The sequence below is a fragment of the Cheilinus undulatus genome, linkage group 20 (assembly GCF_018320785.1).
Source record: "Cheilinus undulatus linkage group 20, ASM1832078v1, whole genome shotgun sequence".
Lineage (NCBI taxonomy): Eukaryota > Metazoa > Chordata > Actinopteri > Labriformes > Labridae > Cheilinus > Cheilinus undulatus.
The window spans coordinates 32684437-32698975 of record NC_054884.1 but is presented as its reverse complement, the minus strand read 5'-3'; the positions used below and the strand labels follow the sequence as shown (position 1 = coordinate 32698975).

The following is a 14539-nucleotide window of genomic DNA, read 5'->3' as shown; positions in this document are numbered from 1 at the left end:
TTTGATGTCTTCTGAAACTGTGTGATGATCAGTTATGCAAAAGAGGATAATTTACTAAAATTTACCTCACAGCATTCAATCCATCAATCTGTTAGCTATACCAGATTCAGTAGAAGGGTTGGGGTAGCTGGAGCGAGGCAGGTTACACTGGGAGCAGGTTGTCAGGCAATCACACAGAAGCCCTTTTTACATAGCTTGTTCATGGGCATGGGCAAATTTTGTTTGGCCAGTTTGCATGGTTTACATGTCTTTGGATTGTGGAAGGAAGCTGGAATCCTGTAGAAAACCAACACAGATCCAACCCCACTACATGGCAGGTTTGAAACAAAGACCTTCCCGGCGAGTGCTCCCAGATTACAACAACCTTTTCAAATACATCTCTCCAAATGTAAATCATTTTTTAAATCTGATAAACTAAGGGTGTGCCTCCTTTGGGGAATAAAAAAAAAAAAAAGATTTATTTTTGACCACTTGGCGATCTGCGCCCAGGGATGTGCCTCCTTGAAAGGCCCTTTGAGGTTTTATTAATCTATCTGTTACCTGAAACAACAAATCATCCCCAGCATAACTTTTGCATTAATTCTGTTTCTGGTCTAAATGTGAAGGTAAGATTGAATGTCTGGATGTCTCAGCTTTACAGTAGGCATCAGCAGTAGTTGTTGCACTCACCACCAGATTTCCAATGACCATGACCATCATGAAGACAATTAAACACATCCCAGGGCCAGCAACCTCCATGCAGTCCCACATGGTCTCGATCCACTCCCCACACAAGATGCGGAAGACGATGAGGAACGAGTGGAAGAAGTCGTTCATGTGCCAACGTGGCAGTTCGCACTCAGTGGATATCTTGCACACGCAGTCCTTATAGCTCTTGCCAAAGAGTTGCATACCCACCACGGCAAAGATGAAGACGATGATGGCCAGCACCAACGTCAGGTTTCCTAAAGCTCCCACTGAGTTACCAATAATCTTGATCAACATGTTGAGCGTTGGCCAGGACTTGGCCAGTTTGAAGACTCTGAGCTATCTCCAGTTGAGGACGGAAAAAAACAAACAAAGAAAAGTATGAGTTAGAAAGTAAAGCCATTGTGGATAGAGGGCATGAATAATTATCTATCATCAATTGTGGTTTCTTACCAGACGAAATGACCTGAGGACTGACAGGCCCTGAACATTTGCCAGCCCCAGCTCCACCAGACTCAGAGTGACAATGATGCTGTCAAAAATGTTCCAGCCAACCTGGAAGTAGTAGTAGGGATCCATTGCAATGAGCTTGAAGAACATTTCTGCTGTGAAGATCCCCGTGAAAACCTGTGAAAGTCAGAGAGAGGGGAGTCATACATTTTCGTTGTTAGCCTCTCAGTAGATTAGGACAGATATGTAACGATATTTATGCAGTTAAATTTAAATGTAGGACACATAATCACCAGATTTCCAACATAGAGCATGTTGTCGAACTCTGGTGTCATGGGGTAGTGCTCCATTGCCATGAAGAGGGTGTTGAGCACGATGCAAATGGTGATGGCCAAGTCAACAAAAGGGTCCATGACTATGAAGTACACCCACTTTTTTAACATCACCCACTGTGGGCAGCAGTCCCACTTCAGGAAAATGTCAGCAAACTTGTACCAGCCAGGTGGACATGGCCTCTGAGCTTCCTCCAACTCTAGACAAACAGACAGGCCAAAAATTTTGGTAGTCTACTGCAATCATTCAGGGAAGCAATGATGAGTGTCTCTTCTGTGCCAAGTATCAGTTGAGCTGAAATAGCAATAGCTTAACACCCTGAGGTCTTGACACTTGAGGTTGACAGGAATTTCTCCATCATCAGATTGACTATAATGAGCTCAAGACAATGCTACTGTATTGGCTTAGGACGGTTCAGTGTATAATGATAACAACTGCTTGATAATCTAAGCAATTACAGTTGTGATTAGAGCATCACAAATAAGAACCCTCAGCTAAGCCATGTGTATTCCTTCATTCCCTGGAAAACTTCTGCACTTGTAACTGGGTATAACCTGCTGCCTAAAACAGTAAGCAAAAAAAAATGTCGCTATTTATGTGTCATCCTCTCCTATTGGCACAAAAAGAGTATTGGCATACCTTCCATTGCAGCAATAGTAAGCACAGTCAAAGCACTGGCAGTTCGCTGTTTCAGGCCTGGTTCATCCACATGTAGCATGCTCTGCAAAGAGCCTATTGACTTCTCTCTCACTTCATAATCTGCGGGAGCCTGCAAAACATGAAAATAAATATTTAGTTGGCAACTTGCATGCCAAAACCAGAGGACTTTACAACAACCTCTTCAGAATGATATCTTAAAAGAACTGTTCCTGCCAATGTTTGGATTTTCAAATTGTCGACTTTTTGACTTTTTATCCCGATTAATTGAGACCAGATGATGGCTGACAAACCTGGTTCATGGTGGGAGCTCTTATCAACAGACGGGGAACAAGTCTTCCATTACAGTCCTTGATAACTTCATCTTGTTCAAGGCCCTGTTCATCATCCGCCAGCTCAGACACAGTGTGATGGCTCAGTGACTTTTTACTGGTTAAAGTAGCTCGACTTCCAAGAACCTGAGCCTGTTGGATAAAAAGTACATCATTGCCTCAGTCTTACACAAAGGGTTAAGTTCAGTTGATAAAAATAGGCAATGTAGAAAGTAAATGTATTGTTATGTTGTTAGCTGTCACTTTATTCCCTGTGAAAGTTACCTGTTCCTGCTGATTCTTGAGTTGCTCCAGTAGTCGCTGGAACTCCTCTTCTTTCTCTATGGCCTCTCGCTGAGTTGCCTGATTTTGTTCATCATAAGCCATTGCTACCACAGCCAGGATGAGGTTAATGAGGTAAAAGGAGCCCAGAAAGATGATTACAACAAAGAACAGCATGTACGTCTTGCCAGCCGCCCGGAGTATCTGTGATTAGAGCAAAAAGAAGCTACGAGAACTAAGGACAAAATTCTTTTCACAACCTGAATTTTAAGAAGCAAAGTTTAATTTAAAGGATATGAATATGTTCAACAAATAAAGAAGGACCAACCAGCTGGAACAGGTTCTCCCAGTAGTCCTGAGTCATGAGTCTGAAGAGGGCCAGAAAAGCCCAGCCAAAAGAGTCAAAACTGGTGTAGCCAAAGTTGGGGTTCCTCCCAGCCTTCATGCACGTGTATCCTTCAGGGCACTTTCTATCAACAAAGAGTCAGTATGCTGCAATTGTTCTCCCATCCATCAAATCAAGCAACACTAATTCATCAAGGCAGGACTTAATAAGATAAATTTTCACTTGGGATCAGTATTGAAAGATAAACAGACCAGATTGTTTAAACTACGACACATACCCAGCATCAGAGCTGTTTCCACAAAGTAAAGCATCTGGACTGCCATCCAGGTAATAGTGATTATCTAAAACAACAAAGTTAAGAAACTGATTTTCTTCATTGAGGACAGTGGCAGCTTATGATAAGAAAAATAGAATTATATGTATATTATGCAATACCTGTGTTTTCAATATATTCCATGAAATTGAAGGTAATGTTGGAATAAGAAGTGTCGTTAAAGCCCATGGTGTCATTGAAGAATTCTGTGTCATTGAAAGAGTTGGTGGTGTTAAACAAATCTATGGGCCATCGTATGCATTTCTGCCGAAGATTTCCCATAAAAAGTTGAAGGCCAACAAGGGCAAACACAGCAAGGGCAAAGACGGTCAAAATCATGACATCCACCATTTTCTTCACTGACTGGATCAAGGCGGCCACGATGGTTTTCAAACCTAACAAAGCAAAATAGATACGTTCAGGGTACAGTATATCTCTGGAAGTCAAATGGCAACAGAAAATATGAAACAGTATGAAAAAATTCAAACATGAGTGGGTTCTGTCACCTTACCAGGAATCACAGTAATTGTTTTAAGGGCTCGAAGTACACGGAACGTCCTGAGGGCTGACACATTTCCAAGGTCAACAAACTCAGTGATATATCTGTGGGAAGAAATTTACACGACTGTCATAGCCAAAAGCCAGTCACAGCTTGATATATTATGTCTTCACATTTTCTTCAAACTTTGCACAAATGTCCAGTCCAACTCAAGGATGATTGGTTTAGACTTTTGAGGTGATAGGTCAGAGGTTAAGGTCATCCCTTGCTTGTGAATGCAGTATCTCAAGAATGCTTTGAGGGTTTATCTATAACCACCCCAGCCATTCTGGTTAACCCACTACCGTGCATTCAACGCCTGGCAGTTTGAATACCTCGAGGAGGAATATAACCAGAAAGCAGTTGTTATATTTCTTAAATTATCAACAGCAACATTGTTAGATTTTTGTACACAGATACTTACGCCATGCTAATCACCATGAAATCCAGCCAATTCCATGGATCTCTGAGGAATGTAAAAGATCCAACACAGAAACCTCTGGACAACACTTTGACGGTTGCCTCAAAGGTATAAATACCAGTGAAAACATACCTGAAAAAAATAGTAGTCACTAGTTAATAGAATATAAGATAATAAAAGCCTCCTTGAAAAGCAATAAATGAAGAAAACTATGATGATTAAGTACTTACTCAACAGTTTTACTCCATGCTGGTGGATTGCTCATTGTCATGAATACACAATTTGATAGAATTGTTATCATGATGAACATGCTAAATAATTTAATTTAGGGTTAAGGAAACAAACATGTACATCACATTTCCTCATTTAATTACAGTTCACAACTTCATGCCCAGTTTATTTTATAATTTAAAAGTTAAAACCACAGTGGTACAAAGGATATGAATGTATGAGAATCTTAATGGCTCCTCTTCTAACCAAACTAAAGGGGCTCAGAATGTAGCAAGCGGGTTCAGCATTGAACCTATAGATTGTGTTTCCTTTGGTGATCACAATAAACGTCTGAAAAACAAAGATTAAATTTGTAAATGCAAAGTTGTTTTATTGTCAGTTAATAATTAAAATTTTTTAACGATTAAATGTAACATATGCATACAAAAATAAGATAGTATACATTGCATAACTAATACTTTTAGCAAGTGTAATGACCAACGTTTTAAGTCATAAATTCTAACTTGCAAAAAGCCCAGTGAAACTTTTCGCAGATTTGCTAAAACTGACGCTCTGTGCTTTGTAGAAGGGGTCCAGGTCCTCCAGAGGTGTGTTGAGAAGCTCTGGTGGAGGGTCGCCATAGATTAAGGGCAAACTCTTGCCCGCCTCCAGATCCGGATGTGGGGCCGTTGGCTCTTCCTCCCCATGGCCCTCTACTTCTGCGGCCTTTTTTCTTTCCTCCTTGAGCCTCTCGATCTCCGCCAATGATTCCTTGGTGAAGCGGCGGAACGCATCGGTGCCTGGGAGAGGGAGCAGGGCCGCCATCTTCGCATCGCGAAGGGTTACCACCACACCGGGTTCTACCTATGAAGAGCTGTTGAAAGAAAATTTGTGAACAAAGAATTTTAATATATCTTCTGCTGCACTACAAATCAAGGTGAACTATTTTAACCTTTGTATGGATTAAAAGATGAATATGAGGAATCTTGACATGATGAATATTGTGACACAAGTTTGGGTATGCTTTTGTTCTGCTCTCCAGTCTTCATCAGTTTTGCATATTCTTGTGACCACAATTAATTAAATGATAAAAAAAACAAAAAACAAAAAGGAGACACTCAGGACAGGAGCTTGGACTTTCCCACCGTTCTAAAGAGACCATGACATTATTTGTGTGGCTACATCAGATTACTTATTAGCTTAGCAGACGCTTCACATCAGGTCCAAGTGGCATTTGCTTTCATCCTTTGATGTATTTAGCAACCTGCCTACTTTCGTCTGGAGCAGCTAAGGTTAGGCTGGGCTATCACTGACATAATGAAGTAGTGCTTTTCTGGCCTTAGTGAAGAGTCTTATAATGCTTCTGGGTGATTAAGATAGAAGGGTCCTGTATAAAAGCATTTTTTAAATTGTGTAGTTACACAACTCTACGTGTATGGTATGGCTGTATGGTACACATAAATGACTATATATGTGTAAAAGTGAAACAATGCCACCATGCAATTTGCATCTATTTCAAAACAAGGTATTAAAATGATCTATGTATGCAGTATAATAAAAAGTATCCATATTTGTCACTGCATTGGCTTTCGGCATTACCTCTTGCAAGAATTGAAAAAGCATATGTATAATGTGCACACATTTTAAACAATGACAACAAAAAGTACAAGTAATGCAACCGTTTTATTATGAACCATATAAACAAATAAGCCAGTGAGAGGCTGTAATAGGCAGGCAGACATATATAAGGAACCGAAAATAAAACTCAGCTATCAAAATGTCAGCAACAGATACATCAGGGCACAGTTACAGCCATTGATCACGCACAATAATTTATGTGAGCACCCCAAACCACTTCACTTAAACAAAAAATATACATTCACATGAGGAGGCGCTCACGCTCACACAGATACGGTGGCTGCCCAGCTGCTACAGGCAATCAAGACGGAGCGTCGTGTTACAGGGGCCCGATGACTCTGCTCATTCCTTCCTGGCTGAGCCTTCGCTGTGCGCCTCACATCCCTCCGATAAACAGGACAGCATGCCAACTTATCTTACCAGGCTGGCTCTCTTCTCTATACCTTCTATTTTACATGGGGCCTCAAACACACTAAGCTTTACACTCCACACCCTTATCTGCACTTTACATCCCCCTACCACCCTGCTACATGACACCTGAGGCTCTAAGTCCCTATTTCATACATTAAGTCTAAACCCTATCACTCATCAAGGCACCATCCTATATCAATCATACCAGAACTGATGAGGTCTGCTTTCTTCTGGAGGAAGTAATTTATGGATCAGCGTCCCCTTTGTTCTGCTAAAAAATAGTAACCTGTAACCATTCAGGTCACAAAGCAAACCCTACCCTACAACTTCCTACTTCTTCCTTTTGACTTGCCCTCCAAGTCAGTTTCCCCTTCATCATCCCATTTCAATACCCCCGTTCTGGGAGCCGTGGGCCCCGCTGCCCTCAGCCATGAGCCAACCTTAAAATACACATCCTGAGGCTGGATGTGTTTCTCCTTTGCTTATGGGGAACATTTCCTGATTGCATTACATCACGCCGTAACTGCTGAAGCCATCAAGTGTCCCTTTTTAAAAGAGCTTGGTGCCAGGGCGCTGATAGCCTAATGGTTAGGTTGCGGCCCATGTACATAGGCCATGGTCCTACAATCGAGGGGCCCTGGTTCAAGTCTGACCTTTGGCTCCTCTCCAGCTTATTTCCAACTCTATCCAAAAGCCTAAAAAATAAATTTAAAAAAGAAGCTTTGTGCCTCAGGTGAACCCCTGCCAGTCTCAAAAAAGATGTCCCAAAGAAGCTGTTGCCTTGTCTGCTGTGTCAGTCAGGTAAATAATATGTTTTGGCACCATCAGTACTTTGTCCGTTTGTGTCTTCACAGGATTAGCCAAGAGTAATGGCAAGATCATGATATTCAGTGTTGGAAAAAGATTCCTGTATCACAGTGAAACTCATTTTAAAACATGACCAAAAATAAACTCCCTTCTCGATTTCAAAGTTTAAGAGAATGCTTCAAATGTAGATGGACATTATAGGGGTGGAAAACATAGATACTGTATCTCATTCTCCAACTTCAAAAGCAGTATTTCACTAAAGTGAAGCTAGTTCAACATGCATGTATTTTGTCCTGTGGTTTTCAACATGGGAGTAAAGCCTGTAACTCTCTGACACACCAACCGAACAGTTACAAATATGGAGACAAGTTCACTGTAAAATATGATCTGCCGGCAACAGCCCTTTTACTGTTGGATTAACCAATACAAGTTTACAAGGCTCCAAAAGTGTATATATCAGCTATTACTCTGCATCTACAGTATGGCAGGTGTCGGGGTACTAACCAGTTCTATCATACCTGACCCTTGTAATGCCAGACCCCATGAAGTAAATATCAAAGAAGAAACTGCGAAGACAGTGAAGATTAGAATAACAATACTATTGAAATGGACCACTGTGGACCAGAAAGGTAAAGAAATCCTGCTGATGAAAGCTGCAGAGGTCCAAATTGTAATCAAGGTCTGAAACAGATAGCAAAAGTTTGTGTTTGTATTGAAGCAGCATGTGTATGTTAGTTTAAGATAAGCTGTTGACTCTTATGTGTGTTCAAATCAAATCAAATCATGTGCAAGTTCATGTAACAGTTGACTATTAGTTTTTTTATGTCAGTCTGCTCTGTTCCAGGGTTGTTTGTTTTTTTTTATCTAAAGAGTTATTTGACAATCCATAGATCCCCCTAAAATATTGTGTAGTACAACCTGTTCGAGCCTTCACAGTTATTTAAATGCTTTAACATGACAAGTGTATTGGAGGAATCTGTCTTTGGTTGATGTTCCTAAAGTCAGACGTCTAAAATCTAGTAAGGGCCATCAACACAATATTTTTTATTAATGATGTGTATTGTTAAAAGAACTTGTTTCATGTGCCTAAATATAGCAGTGTTAATTTTGACAGCTATTTTCAATTTTAGTCTTCGTCTTTTGATCATGTCTTTTAGTTTTAGTCATATTTTAGTTATTTCAACCCTTTATAGTTTTAGTCTAGTTTTAGTCGACAAAAACTCTAAAACATTTTAGTCTAGTTTTAGTCCAAGATTTAATTCTCTTGCCTAAATCTGGTACCAATTCTTTGTAGTGTGTTATATGCACCTTGCCAAACCTGGGGTCCCTGCTATCTACAGGTGAGAGGCAAAAGAGATACAGATACATTGTTTTTTACTTTCAGTGGAGAAATATCATGAATTTTTAATGCCCAGTGAAAACTAAATTTCATTTTAGTCTAGTTGAGTCTTCTTGATGAAAACTAAACTTCCTTTTTGTCAGTTTTATTCATTTCAGATCAATCTTTGGCTTGTCTTAGTCTTTTTATGGTCATGGAAAAAAAGGCCATCAACAAACATTTTTTGTCATAGTTTCAGTTGACGAGATTAACACTGAGATACAGTGCATACAGTTGGACAAAGTCAGTTCACTTTTTAATTTCAACTAAGACTGGATATTTATAATCTATAAACATGTTAGGTTGACTAAAATCAAGTCAAGTCAAATCTTTAGAGGTTGGAACAACACTACAAGATATAATATATAGCTGGAAGCTGATTTACTCTTGCATGTATAAACCTTTATGAGGCCCAATCTGGCCTTGGTTTTCTACGCAAGGCCTTTGGCTTTCAAGTCAAATAGCATATTTAAGTTGAAGAAAGCTTGGAAGAAAACAAGACAAAGTTAACAGTATGGCAAGTGTTAGAGCTTGTGAGGCACTTTGAATTGCCTTGCTGCTGAAATGTGCTATACAAATAAATTTGCCTTGCCTTGCCTAGAGCGTGAACCACAGATTTTTGGACAGAGGGATACAAACTGCTGAAGGATTTACACTGATTTACTAAATCAGCCTAAATGTATAATTCTAGCTTTTGGTTGTTTGGTATATGAAGCAACAGATCAATGGGAAGAAAGACCCACAGTGTCTAGCTTAGGGGCACTGTGGTGCCTACCATAGCAGAGTCAGACCTAGGTTAAAAAAAAAATCCTTTATCCTTTAGTGCTTGTTTACAGGGATAAGGACAGTAGATCAGTTAAATGGTCAAATTTTGACTTAACTGTGCATGTAAATTTACAGAGTGTGACTTATTACAGAACTACTGTATAATTTTTTTATTTTTACTCTTTCACTTTCTTATGACAGTAGTAACTACATCTGCCAAATACACAGAAATCTATAGATCAATCAGGCTAGTTACTTTTTCCATCTTGTCGTATTTGGAGAGTCTGGCTTAAGACAATCAGCTCATTACATGAGCGGGCTCACACAGTCGTACTGAGGACAGCTGAAAGAGGGAGGGAATGTTAAATTTCAGAAGCCTTCCCCGACAGTAATATATATATCACCTTGCATGTCAAAGGAGACCATGTGACCTATGACATTCCGGTTGAGGATATAGGCCGGGTAATGTAGACACTTCTTCGTTACACTAGCCGGCTCTGGAATGTGAATGCCAATATTCACCTCCGGAAACCAGCCGAACTCACTTTTGGCTTTTGTCACAAGGGTAGCATGAGTTCATATTCTAAGAGTTTGGGCTGTTTCTGTTGAACACAGTAGAAGCTTTTGATACTTGAGGTTAGATAAAGCCTTTGATTTAGGTAAGATAATCATTGAAACATCTTAGGTATTTGCACTCTCTTGGAAAATCAGAGCAAAACTATTTAGAAATGTTGAAACCACTCTTGTTAACTTCAAGTTAAGCAGAAATCTCACATTACAGTTTGGAAAACTCCCAACATGGCTGAGATATCAACTAAACATTTTAAATTGAAGTCACACTGAATAAAGTAGTGTAAGGCCAGGTTATCTGAATTATCTTTAATGACTTGTTGGCTTGACTCTGGTGCCCTGAAAATGCCAGGAGTTCAAAGACGAGTGTAGTGTCAAAATGGCAAATATCTCAGTCCCCTCATCATACAGTACTTACGTCTCCTGGAATGTGGTGAAGTTGTAAACAACAGATCCACAGAGCAAACAAGGGCTTTTATCCACACGTCCTTTGACATTTGCCGTGCTCCTGTTCCGCCCGTTTTCTCACGGGGTCAAATCACAACCTTGTACTTCGCTCCCTCCTAGCTTACTTCAGCACCTTGTCACCCACTACTTAACCTTGTATTTCAAACCCTATAGGGAGCCACATTAAAACAGACCTCTCCACCTGTTGCTACTTCCTAACCTGTCGTAAATTTTGAAATTCATGGCTGCACTCTTAGTCAAACTGGACTGAAATTATATTCGCTTTCTTGGCTTCTGTAGGTATTCAGGGTCAAGCTCTTGGAGACTTAAATTCTCTTTTTGACATCTTTATCAGATGAGTGCACACTAGACTAACTTGCAGACTGAATCCCTACATGCATTATTGCTGTTGTAAAGAGGACAGCTGCTGTCATTTGCAGTATGCTTCTGTTGTTGCATACTGTCGAGCTGTGAAGATGGAGCATAATCTCCCTCCTGCAGGGAGATGCTTTGATAGCTGAAAGACTCATATGGGAAACTGATTTATAGTCCCAGATTTATAATAAAGGATGCAGCCTTATAGTCTCAGATTTATATTAAACGATGCAGCCTTATAGTCTCAGATTTATATAAAAAGATGCAGCCTTATAGTCCCAGATTTATATTAAAGGATGCAGCCTTATAGTCCCAGATTTATATTAAAGGATGCAGCCTTATAGTCCCAGATTTATATTAAAGGATGCAGCCTTATAGTCCCAGATTTATATTAAAGGATGCAGCCTTATAGTCCCAGATTTATATTAAAGGATGCAGCCTTATAGTCCCAGATTTATATTAAAGGATGCAGCCTTATAGTCCCAGATTTATATAAAAAGATGCAGCCTTATAGTCCCAGATTTATATTAAAAGATGCAGCCAAATAACTTATGTTTGGCTGGAAGCGTTCAAGAAGATATTCTCTCACAATTAATTCTGTCTTTCTGGATTAAATGATGATTGCACAGATTACTAAATGGCTGAAAAGTTGGGTCACGCCTAGGACTGGGCAATATATCAAGTTTCTGAGATGTATTGATATATTTCAAATGTATGATTCAGGAAAAAAGTAGATCCCAGGCCTAATGCTCTGTAAAAAGATAGTTCACAGTAAGAACTACTTAACAGTAACATGCTTATTGACTACAAGAAAATCACTTTAAAATGGGTTGTCTTAATGAGGGGCTATTTTATTTAATACAGAGCATTTATATTATTAGTAAACTCAAATTATATTGATACCTGTTTGATTCCACAGCAACAAAAATATAAGTCCTAGATATCCAGTATTAGGTCATTTATCCCTTTGTAATTTAGAACATTGCAGGTGAACTCCTGACATGTCAGATAGACTGTTTCACATATAACTGCATTAGGATTTATTTTACATACATCGGGTCAACAGGTCATACAGGATGTTTGGGAACCTTTCAAAGAACTCTTGGAGGGTGACTGGATGGACGTCCTGTCTGTCAAGTTCACTAACAGCCAATAACAGCAACAAAGCATATGATGTTGTAGGCATGCAGTGCCTCAGGGAGGTAAACTACAAAACACAGGTTTGACCGGCAGCTGTTATCGCTGTTTACAGTCAGTGGAGCAAGAAGGTAAATAAAACTCTTGCTTAAACTGTCCGGTTGGTTGAGAGACAAAACATCTTTTCTAGGGATGCGCGATATTATCAGTCTGGTATCAGCAGATATTAGCTTAAAAAGGCAAATACTGGTATCGGCAGGTATCAAAATTTCTGCCGATATTTACATCTGATATATTTGTCTGTGTATTTAAGCATACATCACCTGTAAATTTTGTACATAGTTTAGTTTTAGGCTGAACCAACAGGCCTATGTCAGTGGAGGTCTTTTTCTTTTATTTATCATCATTCTTTAGACTTTAAAGTGTGTTTAAGGACTAAAGTTTGTTTCCTTGGTCATCCTCAAGCCCAGCCTGACACACCAGATGGATTTGTTTCACACATCCATCTGGAAAACCTCCCATAGACCTTGTTTGGGAAAGGGCAGAGCCTTTGAAAAACAACTCAGAGGGTGATTGGATGAACATTCTGCCCGTCACATCTTTATGGCCCAATCAGAGCAACAAAACAGGTGACGTCATAGCCGCTACTGAGGTGTAAACTCCATAGAGAACTGCATAACGTGAACCATGGAGACTGTAGACATGTCAATACGCGACTTTTGTCATTTTTGAAAAGAAAACAACTCAATGCTGTTCTTTGTTCTTCTTTTAACGAAGAAATGTTGTCAAGTTCTGATAAAACAGATGCTATAGCTGCATCCACGCTAATCTGTTCCACTAATATTGCCAGGCCTCTTGTCGCTGCTTGCTTATGTCATGACTCTGCCATGCCCATAAGTACTGCCCCTCAACACTAATTGGTCCTGTCACTTTCTAACCTGGCCCAAACAGTTCAGATGGGAGCTTTGCAAGACGGATCCATTTGATGACAGACATAGAATCTGGCCACTGCACAAATAAGACGGTATGTGAAAAAGTGGGTGAAACTGGCCCTTGTTCTGTGCCAATTCCACACAGCTTACCCATACTCATTTGAGCAATCTAGGCAGTTCTTTCTCTCTAGGTTAAAAATCATTAATAATGGAAATGCTATCATTTTGAAACACATGGTACTTAAGAGCATGGAAAATTCTGACAACTGGGACCTTCACCAGCCAAATCACAGTTTGTAATTCTGGTATCATGCCAGGTGTTTCTGTGTCTTTTCAGAAAACAATTTTCAAGATTTCAGTAGACCAATATTCCTGCGCCCAATGCTCAAGGCTGTAATTGTCAAAGCTTACAGCAGGGTTTGAGTTCAGCCTTAAATTCTATTCAATGTTCCGCCTATCAAATAAAAGATTAAATAAGACCCCAAATTTCTGAAAACCTTTACAATTATCTGGATGTACAGTGCGTCACCATTCAGCTAGAAAATACTAAGATATGATTTTCTGTCTATGTCCCCCAGTTTAACCTAATTCACAGAGGCTGTGCTCCTCCAGACAAACATCGTGAGTTGGAGTCCAAGCTGCAGCTCCTTTTTTGCATGTCATTCCCCTCTCCCAGCCCCCAGATTTTCTACTTTGGAAAACATAAACCCAAGCATACTACTCAATAGTATGATCCTTTGGTGTAGTCTAATACAGCTTTCTAAACAGATTTCCACAAACTCAAACTGACCTATTTGGCCTTTGCACTTGCTGCACAGAAATCTGAGCAGATTACATGTGGAAGTGATATGGAGAATATTCCATCCAGCTTGTGAGGGACCAGTGGGAGCTATTATCATATTCATTACACCAATCAAGTCCTTAAAAAACACAGACATAAAGGTAGAAGCTGCTCATGCCCAAACCATCTTCTTAAAGCAAAACGAAGGAAACTACAATCAGTATTTTGCTGCATTGTTTTCAGATGAGGAAACCACATTTTGTGTATGAAAAACACTTGTACAAAAACTAGGTAATAAAATATTGGATTGTGAATTTTCAGGATAAAAACGTTTGTTTTCATCTTTAACCTCGTTTCACCTTTTGAATCCTGTGGAAAATAGGGGGGCCTAGCCAAGCGGTCACATGGTCCTACTTGGTGAAAGAAACTCAAAACCGACACCTTCTGCGTCCAAGAACATGTGATGCACAACACACTAACACACTCGGGCCAAAGAAGACCAATGATACATCTTAACGGGTTATGCAAAGCAGGAAAAATGTATCAAATGATGCCAATGCTTATGTGATGACAGGTAAAGTAGTGTTGGTGAAGACTGCAACTCCAAGGAAATTAATCTCCAACTTTATAGTGAAACTGTTTAACACCAATAAGATGCTCGACATTCGCTTAACTTTGAAGCACTTCCTCAGAGTTTGTTTTTCCCGATAGATCAACTCATCAGGCTTCATCCTGATACATGAGAGCAGC

The 14539-nt window shown here is 39.8% G+C and overlaps 1 protein-coding gene across 3 annotated transcripts in view; it reads right to left on the bottom strand.

Annotated features, from left to right (window-relative positions):
• scn4aa (sodium channel, voltage-gated, type IV, alpha, a) overlaps window positions 1–14539 on the bottom strand; it is a 28207-nt gene that overhangs the window by 12469 nt on the left and 1199 nt on the right. Inside the window, exons 1-15 of one of the 3 annotated variants that reach the window (XM_041816257.1) lie at window positions 6454–6547; window positions 5119–5422; window positions 4781–4899; window positions 4569–4658; window positions 4342–4470; window positions 3891–3982; window positions 3502–3774; window positions 3344–3407; window positions 3049–3190; window positions 2724–2924; window positions 2421–2591; window positions 2110–2239; window positions 1431–1669; window positions 1141–1314; window positions 670–1026 (exon numbers count right to left, since the gene is read on the bottom strand). In XM_041816257.1, the coding sequence (XP_041672191.1) occupies window positions 670–1026; window positions 1141–1314; window positions 1431–1669; window positions 2110–2239; window positions 2421–2591; window positions 2724–2924; window positions 3049–3190; window positions 3344–3407; window positions 3502–3774; window positions 3891–3982; window positions 4342–4470; window positions 4569–4658; window positions 4781–4899; window positions 5119–5373 (2436 nt within the window). In that variant the 5' untranslated portion in view covers window positions 5374–5422; window positions 6454–6547. Of the gene's footprint in view, window positions 1–669; window positions 1027–1140; window positions 1315–1430; window positions 1670–2109; window positions 2240–2420; window positions 2592–2723; window positions 2925–3048; window positions 3191–3343; window positions 3408–3501; window positions 3775–3890; window positions 3983–4341; window positions 4471–4568; window positions 4659–4780; window positions 4900–5118; window positions 5423–6453; window positions 6548–14539 lie in introns of those variants that run through there. The other 2 variants (XM_041816256.1, XM_041816258.1) reach the window with 2 other exon arrangements.